Source organism: Pseudonaja textilis, chromosome 2, assembly GCF_049901715.1.
Source record: "Pseudonaja textilis isolate UNSWEBS1 chromosome 2, rPseTex1.2, whole genome shotgun sequence".
NCBI lineage: Eukaryota > Metazoa > Chordata > Lepidosauria > Squamata > Elapidae > Pseudonaja > Pseudonaja textilis.
Window position 1 is genome coordinate 183927001 of NC_141991.1, and position 15893 is coordinate 183942893.

The 15893-nt window shown below is 36.3% G+C and overlaps 1 protein-coding gene across 3 annotated transcripts in view; it reads right to left on the minus strand.

Annotated features, from left to right (window-relative positions):
* The window catches only part of CNTLN (centlein), a 199390-nt gene extending 186779 nt beyond the window's left edge, over positions 1-12611 (minus strand). For all 3 annotated transcript variants that reach the window (XM_087926590.1, XM_087926589.1, XM_026718387.2), the window contains exon 1: positions 12123-12611. In XM_087926590.1, the coding sequence (XP_087782716.1) occupies positions 12123-12227 (105 nt within the window). In that variant the 5' untranslated portion in view covers positions 12228-12611. The remainder of the gene's footprint in view (positions 1-12122) is intronic.
* Positions 12612-15893: the final 3282 nt, after the last annotated feature.

Below are 15893 nucleotides of genomic sequence, written 5' to 3' on the forward strand. Positions count from 1 at the left end.
TGAACTGGTCTATATAAAAAATGTTATGTTTAATAGAATGCTGTGAGCATGTAAGAAGGAGGTGCAGTAGCTTAATGACGCTGGAGATAGTCTCAGCTCTAGCAGTTCAAGTCCTAGCTCTGCATGGTGGAGTGAGCTTCCACCAGTTGCCTCAGCTTCTGTCTACCTTGCAGTTTCCAGCACATTTTATGTGCAGGCAGTCAGATTCCTGGTGGCTCTGAACTTTCCAGGTTGTGGCGCCCACTTGCAGGGCAGTTCCAAGAATGGAGGAGGTTTTGGGCGACACTGCAGGAAGAGCCACTCATCTTCCTCTCTGGTGCAAAGCCAGCTCACCCTCCTATGATGCACTCTGGGAAACACGTAAATGTTTCCTATAATAGGGCTAGTATCTTAGCAAGCAAACAACTACTCTGCAACAGCATTGTTGTCTCCTGTCTACTGTAACAATGCCATACTACTACTACTACTACTATTACTACTACTACAGCAGCAGCAGCATGTAAGAAATAATACTGGACTTTGGTTGTATTAAACATGTGTCAAAACTGAACAGGATTGCCTTTAGCATTAGAACAGATGCTACATCTAACACTAAATCACCAATATATACAATATCTTCTCAATCTTACTAGAAATGACTATGTGAAAGCTTTGACTCACCCAAACCATAAAGGTAGTCCTCCACTTACAACCATAATTGGCCCATAATTAAGGTTGCACATTGTTGAAGTTAACAGCCAAGGCATCACATGACTGAATCTGATTTTTTTCCAATGTCACTTTACTGTAAATTCATATAAAATTAGGAATCCATTGGTTAGCTATTGCTCCAGTGAAGACCAGTAAACACACCAGCAAAGTATTGGGGAAAAATGCAGTATGTTCTCATTTAAATATCCAGAAATGAATTAGAATTATTGCCTAGTGAAAATCTACTTAGAAAAAGGCCTGCTTGTTTCAAACATACAGTTTAAGCATACATTTATTCTTGTGTACAGACAAGACGAAAATGAAAGTCTAACAGCACAGCTGACTGTATTGTTTATAATGAAAGATTAAGAAAATTAGTGAAGGATATATGAGGAAGAGTAATAAGAAATTCTGAATGTGAGATGGACCATTGTTTAGCAGTGTTAAGAGTAGATCTTGGGAAAAATGAACCTCAAAGAAAAATAAGTGTGAAAATACAATAAAGAATGAAAGTACATTGGCAGCAAAAAAGAAAAAATAAGAATCCTATATGAAAAAGGTATTAAAATACATTAATTTCCCAAAAGAATTAATGGAAAATGGCTGAAAGGAAAGACGATATAAAGTTGCTTGAATCACAGTAAAAAGAATTTTGTTACAAAGTGCCACAGAAATTTGGGGAGTTAGATGGGAAATACGAAAAAGGATGCTTGGTAGAATGATGAAGTAAAAGAGGCTGTAGATGGGGGGAAATGCATCTAAGATGGTGATTGCTGCAAAAAGTGATGTAATATATTGTACATTTGGTATAGAAAGGGGAAAAAAGAACTACAATTAATGTATTGATGGAAATAAAAATGTTTTTAAATTGGATGAAAAAGGCTAAACACAAGAGCCTCCGACTGAAAGAATCCACTTAAGAATAAACTATTTGGGCTATTTCAGATGAATGAAAGGATTATTTTAGAGAAGTGTAAAGTAATTACAATGATATGCGAAAAATGTAAATGATTATTCAGAGATGTATCAATGAGAATAGTAACTTATTATATACTTATTAAGAAACTAAGATAAATGCTGGCTGAGAACATGCCAAGAGTTTCTATGAAAAATAATTTTGAAAATTTTGATTTGCAGAAGATTAAAAATGCATCGAGGAGTATACACCTGAAATTAATTAATTATGTTAAAAGTTGTGTTTGACAATAAAAATGAAATTAACAATTAACACACATATGGAATTTTTTTTAAAGCAAATAGATGAATTGATATACCATTAAAAAGATTATGCAAGGCTGTTTGGATTAAACTCCGTAAAAGGTATCTAGACATTGAATTTAGCACAACTAGAAAAGGATTTTTATTCTGCAGCACAATACTGCTACTTAAAAACATCTGATTATCCTCTGTCCATGACGGAAATGTCCCTTTGTAATTTAACTACATTTCTTTTTCACACCTTTCTTACAGTTTATGAGACAGTGTGCCACAACTTGATCAAACAACTCCTTTAATTTCTGTTAGCGTGCTTCGTTTTTCTCAGGTTTCGTGCTAGATGTTAATTGGCCACTGACATAATCACATTTCTATTTACAATTTATTTCCTAAACAGATGAGGAAACGTTATGGCACATACATGTTACTATGCTAAGACAAAGTGCATCAAATTCAAGATGAATGACCAGGGACAATCTGGCCAATTGTTTCTATCCTTCCTATTTGATCCAGTAAGAGGGGCCTGCTCTGGGTATTATCAGTTAAGTATTGGCTGTTTGTGTAGCTTTTCCTGTTTTCTGTGTGTTTTAATTTTTGTATGTGTATTTGTTTTATTTACTTTTCATACTGTATGTATGTAGCATGTTGCTTATATTAAAAGACAATAGCTTGATGTATATGCATTTGTAACCTTTGTCCATTCCAATTTCCATTAATGAAACAATTTATGCTGAGTTTCTGCATAGAGAATAAAAATTCTTTTAAATATATTTAAGAATAAATTGACATTGTTCCAAATCTGTTAGATTTGGTCTTAAAAGTCTTAAAATCTAATCATTAATATATTCCTATTATGTCATAGAATAAGGTGCAGAAGAACAAACTGAATCCTTTAGAAATAAAGCTATGCAACATAGCAACAGGATTCTATAATTTGGTCTCAGACTATTTTTGTTTCCCACTTCCCTGTCCACAAAGTTGGCAAATGTCTCAAAGTAAAAAATGTTGATATAATTTAGTTAATGCAAACATTTCATTTCATAAAAAACTAAGTCATGATTTGTATCTTTTGACATATTTTCTTATTAGAAAAATACATCTTGCAAAAGTTGATAGAGTTGGCTGAAATGGCAAAATTTACTATTTTAATTAAAGAAAATAATATAAGTACTTTTATTTCCATATGGAGACCACTTCTGAACTTTGTGCTTGAAGTGGAAAAGAATGAAAGTTTGATTTTAGATTTTACCAATTAGACAGATATCTTTTATAGAAATGGCTTGTTCAAATTATGAAAAAACAAGTTGTGATTTGATGTTACTGCCTTATATTACTGCAACAGAGAGAGTCGAAAGTCAATGGTTTTTTTTCCTTATTCTCCCTCACTTCTCTTCCCTCTCTTCCTCCATCGTTTTCCTATTTACTTTCATATTTTGTATCTTATTTTATAACTCAATAAAAATGTAACTATGATATTCTATTTTGAAACTGTGTATTTAGTAGTATGTCTGAACTTGAATCTGTGATTAAATTTATTCACACAGTATTTGGAAAGTTATATTAATAAAATTTAGCTTATTTTATTAATCCATTAAAAAAATCAATGACCTGAACCATTTCCAGGTTCAGGTATAGCAATAAATCATTGATAGTTAAAAACTGAATTTCAGCTTCCTCACTGCAGTGCCAAAGACTTTTTATATTATAGAAAACAGGGAAGAGCCATACATACATTAACGTTTAAATGAAGCGTATCTCCAGTTTCATGTGGCCTCCACACAAATGTTTTGTGGCTTGGAGATTGCCTTTCAATCTGGTAGAACAATCGCTAAAATCAACAGTGTGGTTTGTATCCAGTTTGAAGTGGGAAACACAAGAATATAAACTCTAGAATGGATATAACACAGATTTAAAAAAAAAACAGAAAAACCCAATTTATTACCAAATCCTAAAGAAAAGTCTCAGAAATTGTAAGTTCCACCACCATGTTTGTGACATGGAACCAACTATTTTGCAGCATTAATCCCCATCCCAAACAAGGACTCATCCCTGTAATATGACTCTAGTAAGTACCATGTCCAACCACAGCTTTAATCAAGCATTACTTGATTCTGAGGGGAAAAAAGTATAAATGCTAGTCTCAGTCTCTGGCTCTCTCCCTCCCTTTTTTTCACAGAAATACCACATAAAGGGTGCACAAATTCAGGTCATTTATAGAGAGCAAAACAATATAAAAGGATCTAGGGGTCATCTCAGTTGGTTCACCCCATATACGGTAGCCTGTGTCCCCTCAGTACCCAGCAAGTTTATATTATTATCTAAACATAATTATATGTATATGTATTTACTGAAGAAACTATAGTATCACTGCACTGAGGTCATTTTTGTTTGTATCTGATTTGTACCATATCCTTTAAAGCCTCCAATTGCAATTATGGAGCATCAAGGACTAGAAAACCCCCAAGATGGAGAATGAGAGGAGAGGAGAGGAGAGGAAGAAAATAGTCTATTAAAGGGTTCATGCTTTTACATTATACTCTGATCTGACTTAGCACTGAAAGGCAGAACACACTATGTTAAGCTGTGTCTGAATAGGTAGATAAATTATATGAGTGAAAAACTTGGCAGGCTCAACTTTGTGCAGAAGTACAATGTGCTCAGAATGAGCAGAATGAATCAAGTGAATGAAGAAATTGGCAGACTACTTGACTGAGATTTTGTCAATCATTTGTATGGAAGGAATTAAAAAGTACTGTGCTTAGCCATATGGATGTATAAAAGTTTGGCTTTTGGAGGTTCACTGTTTGTAATTGCTTGTTTTGATCAGCCACATTGGTAAGATAGACATATGGTGATGTCATCAATATACTCAAGCATCCAATTCTGGGGCATCTAGCTGGAATACTGTATTAGAAGTAAACCAAACAGTATATGGTATTTTGGTAGAGGTTTGATACTATGAATTGTCTACCCTTGCTAAACAGAAAGACTAGTTCAAAAAAATAAATCTGTCAATTCGTTGATAATATGATTGCAGAAATGTTAAATTATGCCTATCCTCTGAATGTTCTGTAAAGAGAAATTAATTCTGCAAATTTGAGTGCCTCTTTAGATATTATTACGTGCCACTGTTCCAACATAAATATGGGAGGAAGCATAAATCTTAGGTCTTTTGGATTATATAGTATAGTTGGATTTCAATAAGGCATTTGAAGAAGTAGTTCACAACCTATATCTTTGTAAGCTAGAAAAATGTAGACAACATCACCACCAGATAGTTTCGAAACTGGCTGACAAACTGCACTCTACATGGAGTCCTTAATGGAACTACATTTTCATCGAAGGAAGTAAGCAGTGTGGTATCACAATGTTCTGTCCTAAGCCCAGTACACTTCAATATCTTCATAAAAGATTTAGATAAGGGAATAGAAGAACTAATCAAATTTGCAGATGATATCAAGGTGGTAGGAATAGCCAATACCTCAGAAGAGAGGTTCAATATCCAGAAGGATCTTGACAGATTTGAATACTGTGCCCTATACAGTATAACTAAATGAAATTCAACATAGATAACAGTTTTACTTAGACAAGAAAAAACAACTGTATAGGTATAGATTAGGTAAAACTTGGCTTAATGCCAATAACTGTGAGAAGGATCTTGGAGTCCTAGTGGACAATCACTTAGACAAGGGGTCCCCAACCACCGGTCCCCGGACCGGTACAGGGCCTTGGATCATTTTTTACCAGGCCGCAAAGCTTGGGCAACGCCATCTTGTTTCGATGGCATTTCCGGGTTTTCGGTTGGAAAGCGGCGTTTGGGTGCTCGCACCTTAGTTTCGTCAAAGAGGAGGGGGGCGGCTTCGAATGAAGAGCCATCCCGATGGCAGTGGAGTCTTGCATTACTCAGGTACCGGTCCATGGAAGAATAAATAATCGTGAAACCGGTCCCTGGTTCAAAAAAGGGTGGGGGCCACTGACTTAGACTATGAAATAACTATTTTAGAACTGAAAATGTAATTATGCAGATCAAAAGAATGTGATCTTTTATGATGTTTCTATGTAGTTTGACATTGTCTAATCCAGCATTTGTTTATTCCAGTTTTTCCCCCATACAAATGCTCATATCTTTGATAATTCCTAGTCATAATGCTGACTACTTTTCTGAATGTCTCTACTTCCACCACATCAATGAGGGAGACTATACTTTAAAACATAACAGGTGTTAAGAGAAAACTAAATCATGGTTTTCTACATAATCATTCACTAATATGCTTATGAGGAAAAAGGACCAATTCCAGACATATTCCTTTTGTCAAATGGGGAAGAATTTTATGCTGTCAGTTTGTCATGAACAACCAATGTAACTTACATGAGGGAAGCACCCTACTAAAAACTTTTGAGCTAATGTTGTCTGTGGCTGTATTTACAATTTGGTGCTGAATTGCTTCCATCAGTATTTTCTAAAGGTAATACTGGAAAATATTATCAGCCTCAAAATAGTATCTTATGGAAGAGCCTCTGATAAACTATATTACGATGAAAAGATAAAGGATATGGTTTTATAATTAAATTACAAATTTAATCGTGAGAGCTGGATAGCATTCAACTGTTTTCCTAAAATGCTCATACAGTATATGAAATTGCTGATCTCTTAATAAAAATATGCAACTTATCACTAAAATAAATCTTCCTAGCAAAGGACTGGAAGGTAGCCAATGCAGCATCGGTTTTCTTTGGGTTTTTTTTAAACAAAAGAGATCCAGAGGGATCCACATAATTACACACCAGTCAGTCTAACATCTGTCCCAGATAAATTCATGGAAAACAGGAGATCCCCAAGGATTTATTTTGGTACTGATGTGATTTAACTTATTCATAAATGATCTGGAATCAGGAGACAAATGGGTTTGTAGATGACAGGAAATATTCAGAATATCAAATGCATCCTTTCAAAGGGATTTCATCCTGTTATCTGACTAATATCGAACATTAATAGATGCAAAGTTATATTAAATATTAAAAATATTGATTAAATTGATTGTGTATACTAAAAATGTTACTGAAAAGGAAAGGTTAGGTGTTAGGTTTAGAGATGGTTAGGAAAAGGACTAAAATAGCATTAACACTGCCTGATGCTGGCAAGATAAAAGTGTTGCATCAGAAATACTTATTTAAAATAAAAATAATTTTGGTACATAATATCAATTTTGTTAGGTAAATAAAACTATTCTTTCATAGTACTAAAATTTCAAATCAATCTATTTAATTGGAAGCGGATTCAGAACAGGTAAAAATTACATTTACAGAATCAGTGAAACAGTGTTCTGATTTTTTTAAAAAAACCAGATATGACGTGTTACTGACTTTTGGTCTTAAAATTTCCAAGTTTAGAAGCCGTTTCTGATCTGTTTGCCATTATTAGCTCAGGCATCAAACTATGTTTTAGTTACATCTACATCTTTGTATCAATACATCTCTATATCTTTATATGTTTTCCACCTTGAGTTATTTATAAAAATAATATAGGTAGAATATAAATAAAAATATTGTATGGGTATATACACTTAACAAAGGACAACTGCATCTGTCTGACCACTGACATAATATTACACAAGTAGTTTTTTGTCTAGAATCAATAAAGTACATTTTAGAACTTCATACAACCAGACAACTAAATAGCAGTCAGCCAAGATTTTCACACATTACTGAAGTTAAACATGAGATACTTGTCATGGCTGTTTAATCCTTGGTCTCCAAAGTCCTTGTCAGGCACATAAAAGCAAGATAATTAAACTTTTTTTTTTCAAACCAGACTAATACAGAAAAAAATGTAGGTAACATACTAAACATAAATGTGCAAAAATATTTCTGTGACCAGTATCATCTTCAAATCCAAAGAAAGCATAGAATTGCAGAACATACACTTGATCTTTCTGGAAGAATAGATCTTTCATCTTAGATTTGAAGTACACATTTTCACTCCAGAAACAATTATTCTGTTGAGCAATCATTGGTATTCAGATTTTTCATGTCAGTTGTCAAACACCTGACTGAAAAATATGGGGGAGGAGAGGTATTCAATTTAAGATTTTTACAAAATCCAGGCAACACTTCTTAGCATTTAACATTTTTTTACTTTGTTATTATATCCTGAGAGTAGCACACCTGATAGTGTGACATCAATCAAGTATATTGGTCAAGGACTATCTGTGTTAAAAAAAGCAAGACAACTTTCTACCTATTACAAATTCTGTGGTGAGAAAAAGTACTTATATAAGCAAGATGCATTTGTGCCATTTTCATAAGAGAGCAAACATTTCAGTGTTTTCCTTGGTTACTAGACTCCTTCAGCTGGTTGGCCTGTATTTGACCAGTCTTGTTAACTGGCAGGACTCCAGCCAGTCTTTAACTGTCAGACCTTTTCTTGATCAATTTCATTAACTATCAAGGCCTAGGAATATAGTAGATTGGACCAGAATTCATTTATACCCATACGGATTAGATAAAAAAGGAAGAAACTGGTTGCTCTTATCTAGGGGAATAGAACAAATTGAAAACTTTACAACCAAAACTTTTTTATTAGTGCTTTGTGAATGTCCTGTCCTAGAAACCCCAAATATCAAAATTTTATTAGAATGAATTCTACGTTCAAGGGTTTAATTATTTTGTGAAAAGTGGCAATGCATGAGCTAATCACAAACCATAATATTGTGAGCAACTCAAATACTTATACAAAATATTCTGAAGTAAAAAAATGAAAACTGTGTTGCTTTTTAAAACATTGGGATTTTATAAAAAAAGGTAACAATATTGAATATCTAGCATCATGATCACTATTTACATATGTTTAAGCCTCAGTTTATGCATCAGCCCAAAATATAATATTGCTTGATTCTGGCTTGTGTATGTATTCCTTTTTCCAAACTTTTTTTGGGGGAAATGCATCCTGTGTCCTATTTGCCAAATGGAAAAGGAGTAGAATATTTTTCTGCACGATAGAGAAATATCCTGTCTTATCCACACCCATCCTTTTGGCCGTTCGAAGAGGGCCTGAAGATCTGACTCTGCCAATTGGCCTGGGATCCCGATGGGACATGTCCTGTCATACCAAAAATGATTAATGGACTAAAAGAAGATTCTACCTCTATCCCATGTGTCCCTCGCTTCCTTTCTCGCCCCCTTTGTAAATTTTAAGGTTAATTTTAATGCTAATGTTTATTATTGTGATATTTTAATGTTTTATTCTTTTCTTGTTATAAGCCATCTTGCTGTCAATTCATAAAACATTTTGTATACACGTTTATAGTTGACAACAGAAAGAAGGGGGGGAGTTTCAAAGAGCAGGCAGCAGTGTGGAATCGAAAGTACATTCCATTCATATTTTCTTCAGAGACTGATTAGGTAGCTGAAGCTTCTGCTGTGCAAAAATCTAATTGGAGAGCATGATCTCTTGGCTATGGATGTGTTTCGTTGGATGATACACCCAGGGGGTGGGGGGTGGAGAAGCAGGATCAAGGGTGACAGTGAATTACGAATCTCAGAGTCGGCTACACCCAGGCAAATGCCGGACATAGAATGTTAACTTCTAATAAATCCTTTTTACTTTTGGGAGTGTGGATCGAGGCTCATGATTTAATTGGAATAATTCCTGGAATCCTGACACTTGCCCCATAGCAAGATGAGTGGCATGTAAATTTCATAATGAATTATTACAAGAAACTTCACTTTTTATTACATTGTAACCATGTACTAGAAACACTTTGGAATATTGTTATCTTACTTTTTTGAATAACTACAATTTACCAGTTTACATAACACATTAAGCTAAAATCTAAGCATATTATTTATTCAATTAAGTAATATCCTGCTTTGATTATTTTTATAAATAACTCAAGGTGGAGAACATATCTAATACTGCTTCCTCTTATTTTCCCCACACCGACCCTATGCGGTGAGTTGGGATAAGAATTTAACCTGATGCATAAACTAAGGATTAAACATATGCAACCTATGGCCATGCTACTAGATAATAGCAATGTAACCTATTCCTAATAGTTTTGAAATTTCAGCATGACATTCCCTTGGATGAACTTTGGACCAATGAACTTGTTAGTGTAATTCTACTATAATCTATCCCATGGTATTCTAAAATATGCAAGAAAGCGAGATACCAGTGCACTTCTTTGAATTTCTTGGGAAAAGGGGCAAATAAAAACAAGAGATATAAATGTTCCTAATAGGTATTCTGAAGTATATTTGCCATTTTAAAATTTTCCTGTTCACACAGATATGATCCAATTTCACCATTATTATGCGCAGGTGATGCCCTTCTATCAATTATTTAGAATCTTAGAAGTAGTCACTTCCAAGTTGTGGAATTCACTCCCTGAGGAGTTGCATTAGCCACTATTTCTCTCTGCCTTTAGAAGAGCTTTTTTTGTCAAGCTTTTATCATGTTAATGAATTCCAACATTAATTTTAATTTATTATTCAAACTCACTATATATTAGTTATTGTCAATTGTATATCATATTTGAAAGGAAAGGAGGAGCACTGATGGAATAAATAAATATGAATTGAACTCCTTATTTGTGTTTGCCAAACCTCAATGGTGCCAACCTAAATACACCTTTAACGTTTTTTATTCAAGTGAAATTGGATCCAAGATAGAAAGTACAAATTAGAATTGTATCATTTCACTGCTTATTGTGAGAATGTGTACATACTTTTTGAATTTATTTGTCTTTCCATCTGACAGAGCTTAGCAAACCAATTTTGCTGGCAGAAGCTTAATGGGGTGGGGGGGGGCATAATTTCCCCCTATTTGGAGGATTGTGTTGAAGGCTGAGATGGAATGAATTCAGAGAAGGGCTATCAAAATGGTCAGGGATCTAGAAACCAGGGCATAAGAGGAAAAGCTAAAGGACCCTATATGTTTAGCTTTCAAAAAAGTTGACTGGTGAGTATCATAGTAATCTTCAAATATCTAAGGAACAGGAATGGCTCTATTGTTTAAAACCAGAGGGCAGAATCAGAACCAGGAGATTAAATGACGAGCTAAGTGGTTCAACTTAACTCTGAAATTATCTGTTGTTTATGTATTGACTTCCTCACTGAAGTCAATATGTCAATATGAAGCAAAATTTTGTAATTGCTACTGGTATTAGAAGGCTCTAGGCTGGATTCCTATGCCGGTCAAGGCCATGGAATTTCTATTTACCTATTTTCTTAATATTTTTTTTTTAAATCTAATCCTATCTTTATAGAGAGCAGCTAGAACACCATCACTAACTTTCTGTAAACTGCTTGCTCTTTGTTATTTCATTTATTAATTCGGTACAGCTGCTCATATCACAAAAAATGACTCTGAGCAGCATCATGGGCAACGTTAAAACCCAGAAGGACTACCAGACAAAGCAGTAGGGTTTTCTCTCTCTTTAGAGACTAGATGGCTCTACGGCAGAGATGGCTCTCTTGGAGGCTGACTTGCTTGCGTCAGCAACCTAAAAGAAACCAACTCTTTTGAGGGGTTCACCATTGTGTTGCGGTGGGGGAACTATTCTAGCTGTCAATGCTAAAACTGTCAGAGCAAGCAGGTCCCCCTATCCAGAATAGGAACATTAATATTCATATACTATATATGAATATATATTGATTTTATTTCTGTGTGTATATATATAATTAACACATATTAAATTAATACACACACACATATGTATAATTTGTAATATTAATACTGAGTGATAAATATTAATATTTACTATTCAGTATTATTATACAATAGCAGTATCACAATAGTAATACACACACACACACACATATGTATGTATAAATACTGAGTAATACTGATATACTAAAGCAGGGGTCTCCAACCTTGGCCACTTTAAACCTGGAGGACTTCAACTCCCAGAATTCCCCAGCCAGCAAAGCTGGCTGGGAATTCTGGGAGTTGAAGTCCTCCAGGTTTAAAGTGGCCAAGGTTGAGACCCCTGTACTAAAGAGCCTAGGAAGATGAAGCCACAGGTGAGGCATTGCCAGACACCTAGAAACCTAACGGGGAAGCATTTAGTATTTATCTGGAGTTTCATAACTGGAAGTCAGGCTTAGGAATGTCTCCCCTTTCTTCCTCGCTGTGCCCCGGGAGCCGTGAGTAGCCAAGTCTCCGGTCCTCCTCTAGGCCAGGGTCTCCATCCTTTCCCCCCCTGGTCGGTACCAACCTGGCACTGGTTCAGCTCCTCGGTCAGGCTCCTGACTTCTTCCTCCAGCACAAAGATCCGGGATGCTGCCTCAGAAGCCGGATCCTTGCGTTTGGAAGAAGCCATGCTTAACTTGGACCGCGCTTGGATTACCCTAAAGATCACTTTTCACGCGCGTGTTTACCGACTTTCTGTGGGAACCGGGAGGAAAAGCGACTTGAGGTAACTAACAACAACGGGGGGATAAACAAATCTTCGCAGACCGCCCAAGTTAGGCGCCATAAGAAGATTACAAACGCTCCCGAGAACCAATGAAACAAAAGCTTTCCCCAAGGCACCGCCTTCTTCTTCTTCTAATACCCACCCCAACGTCCTCCTTCTTTAAAAAAAAAAAAACACATTCAAGTAAGAACATGCGGGTGGCGCTGTGAACCACAGAAAAAAGGACGTAATGTCAGGTTGTCGGTTTAAACGAGTGAGCGGCAAAAGGCGGAAGTCAAAAAGAAGATGGTGGGGTATTAGGTTGTTTGTTTTTTTAGTATCTTTATAGGGCATGCGCAAAGCTTTCCCGCCTGACTGTTCCGCTGTTTTTAGTTTGGGACGCGGTTTTCGTTTCGGGGATTTGTCGTTTGAAAGTCATTTGCTTGCGAATCCCGCCTTTCTCATCAGATGGTTTTCGCCTCAACCAAACGTCCGTTAAAGCAACAAGCTACCGTTGCCTAAGCAAAAAACCATGAGTTGACAAGTTGCGTCCACAACTTTTGCGGCTTGAGTTGTATTAAATGTATTCTTCAGGACGTCATTGTGCATGGACCTTATTTTACATTAGGTTCCCCCAGAGCTCTATAGTTGATTGACCCATTCAAAAGTCAGATTAGCTTGCTGCACTTCTACATCTTTTAAGAATAACGGAGTTTCAGTGATGTAGCTGAAACGATACTTCTGGTAGTTCAGGGCAAATACAGGTAGTCCTTGACTTACAACAGTTGGTTTACACAAAGGTGCTTTTTCAGGAGGCAACTGGACTTTCTTGTTTTTTTTTCTTTTGAATACATTTCGCTTCTCATCCAAGAAGCTTCTTCAGCTCTGACAGGATTAGTAGGGAATGTAAGAGCTGAAGAAGCTACTTGGATGAGAAGCGAAACGTCTTGGAAAGAAAAAAACCAAAAAGTCCAGTTGCTTCCTGAAAAAACACGTTTGGGACAACCATGACCTGGATGACTGATAATCTCTACAGATTTTTAACAATTTCATGATCGAAGTTACAACGGCACTGAAAATAGTGACATGACCATTGTTCACACTAATAAACATCCTCATGGTAATGTGATTTACAATTGGATGCTTGACAACTGACTCATATTTATGATGGTTGCACCCCAGCTCCGCAAAGGGAGAAAACAATGCCATACATCATGTGACTGCAACATGACACTGCGAGTTTGACACCTGTGTTGTAAGAACTAGTGCAGATCCATATTAACAGCATCTATTGATCTATTTGTTTGGTAGGCAAATTGGTAAGGGGTCTAATAGCAGATCTGTGATGTTCTTCAGGTGGGCCAACTCTAGCCTTTCAAATATTTTCATAACTACGGATTCTTCATCTTACACATATGTCATAGTACCAATCCTAGAGGGAGACCGTCAGCTGGAGATAATTAAATGAAAGAAAAAGAATTCAGAATTCAACTCTGCTGGCAAAAACATTTCTTCAAATTATCAGGGGAAGAAATCAGGACAGATTGGGATGTTTGTTTGCTTTTTTTCAAATAGTCAAACTAGAAGTAGGGTGAGGTTTGACCTTGCACAGTGTGTGTAGGCTGTCACAGAAAATTTAAAAATTTGAGAACATTACCTGACATAAAGGGGATTGGTTGGAAAGTGAAACAAGTTAGAATTCATTCTCTCAGGGAGTGAAAAGTACATGGCCACCCAAAAGAAAAGAACAATACTTTTTAAACTTAGGTGTGGACTTGGAAGGGACAGCTAAGTCCACGGCCACCCAAGCTTCAAGCATTAACCAGAAGACATCAACAGTGAGATGAGGCCTTTGGGGATAGCAGCTGGGAATGTACACCCACACATCACACCATCCAGTTCAGGGGCCTCAATACAATTCACAAAACATAAGCTTACCCTATTCTCTAGTTTGGGGGAGCAGAAGAGTATTTTTCACTACAAGCTATTTCTCTGTAAGCACTGAAGCTGCAAACGAGCCCACTTCTTATACTAGAGAAAGCCATTTTATCAGAAAAGGACAGCACTTCAAGGATAAGAAAAAGTCTGCCCAAAGTCTATTAGCTAACAAAAGTGGGAAGATAGGGCCCAGAATATGAATCTTAGTAGGAAGAGAAATGGTAGGTTTCCTATGTGCACATGAAGCTGGGGGGTTTGTTTTTGTTTTTGTATGTATGGCTTTCTGATTTCATTAATACAGTTTGCTTATCTAATCTTTTATTTGCTTGGGAACGTCAAGCTGAGGGGGAAAAAAAGAGTGTTTTCTGGACATCCCTATTATGAAGTCTTGACAGCTTCTCCCTAAATATTGGGCTCCATAGCACGTTCATTTTGTATTCCCGCCTCCTACTTTCCTCAAAATAGTGGCTAATAATAAAATTCTAGTTAACATTTTGACATTTAATAACTGTAAACTTATTTTAAAAACTCATGTTTATACAAAACACCCAACGTACTAAAATCTAATTCTGTAACAAATTGGTTTAAGAGCTGAACGAAAAACATCTTTACCTGCCTGCAGAATTTCCACAGAGAGAAATTCAGTGGCTGTAGAAATTTATAGAATCTAGAAGCAACCACCAAAAGATCCGTTTTCAGATTTCTGACGAAGATGCTTTGAACAGTGATGGAGCCCAGAAAGCATCCTAAAGCTTCTGCTTCTTCATATGGTTGACTACAGTCTTTCAAAGTATAGGGCTTTTTAGATTATAAACAGTGCCCAGAATTATGTTTGTACTCAACAAACTTGTTCCATCAAGCAAATTTCATATCTTGGTAATTGATCCTAGTTAAGACTCTGCAGCATTCTAGACCAGCTGAAGTGTCTAAGCGTTTCTGGGAGGGTTCTGACTCAGTTTAAAAAGTCATTCATCTTTGGCTCAGCTGGCAGAAAATCATCAACATAAAATTTGCAATTATCGGTAAGAGCCTCCATCCTACTTCTACAACTTATGTTCTGGCTCGCCCCTGAAATGTGGTATCTTGGTTTCAGGTGCACAAGACATGTCCAACGAAGCCATTTTTAAAATGCTTTGACTTTACTGCTTTCCCCCTTTCTGAACATCACTAGCCAGCGGGAAACCATCGCTATGATGGGTGGATGGTTTTGGCAAAGTTTAGCTGTCACTCAAATCTCACTACTCCCTAGACTCCTCCAGAAAGCCAATCAAATGATGGTCTGCCCAATAAAGCAGGAGGATTGTCCCATTTGTTAGGCAACATTTATCCCTGCCAGTTAGATGTTCAACAGCTGGAAGAACCACCAATATTGCAGTAACCATATCCTACCCCTTCCTCACCCTCCACCCCAAAAAGATGGGTCAGAATAAAGTGCTTTGGATCAAAATGGAAGGGGCAAACCTGAAATGATCCACAGATGGTAAGAAATCCCCCCACTAAAAAAGCCCCACAGCTTAAATGGGTTGTGGTATTTCAAACAGACTGGCAGCAGGACCAATCCAAGAATACATGAATCCAGGAATGAATCCAAGAGTTCCTTTTCCAGATGCAAATGAGAAGATGCTAGAGAGTCTAACTAATATAGCACAGATT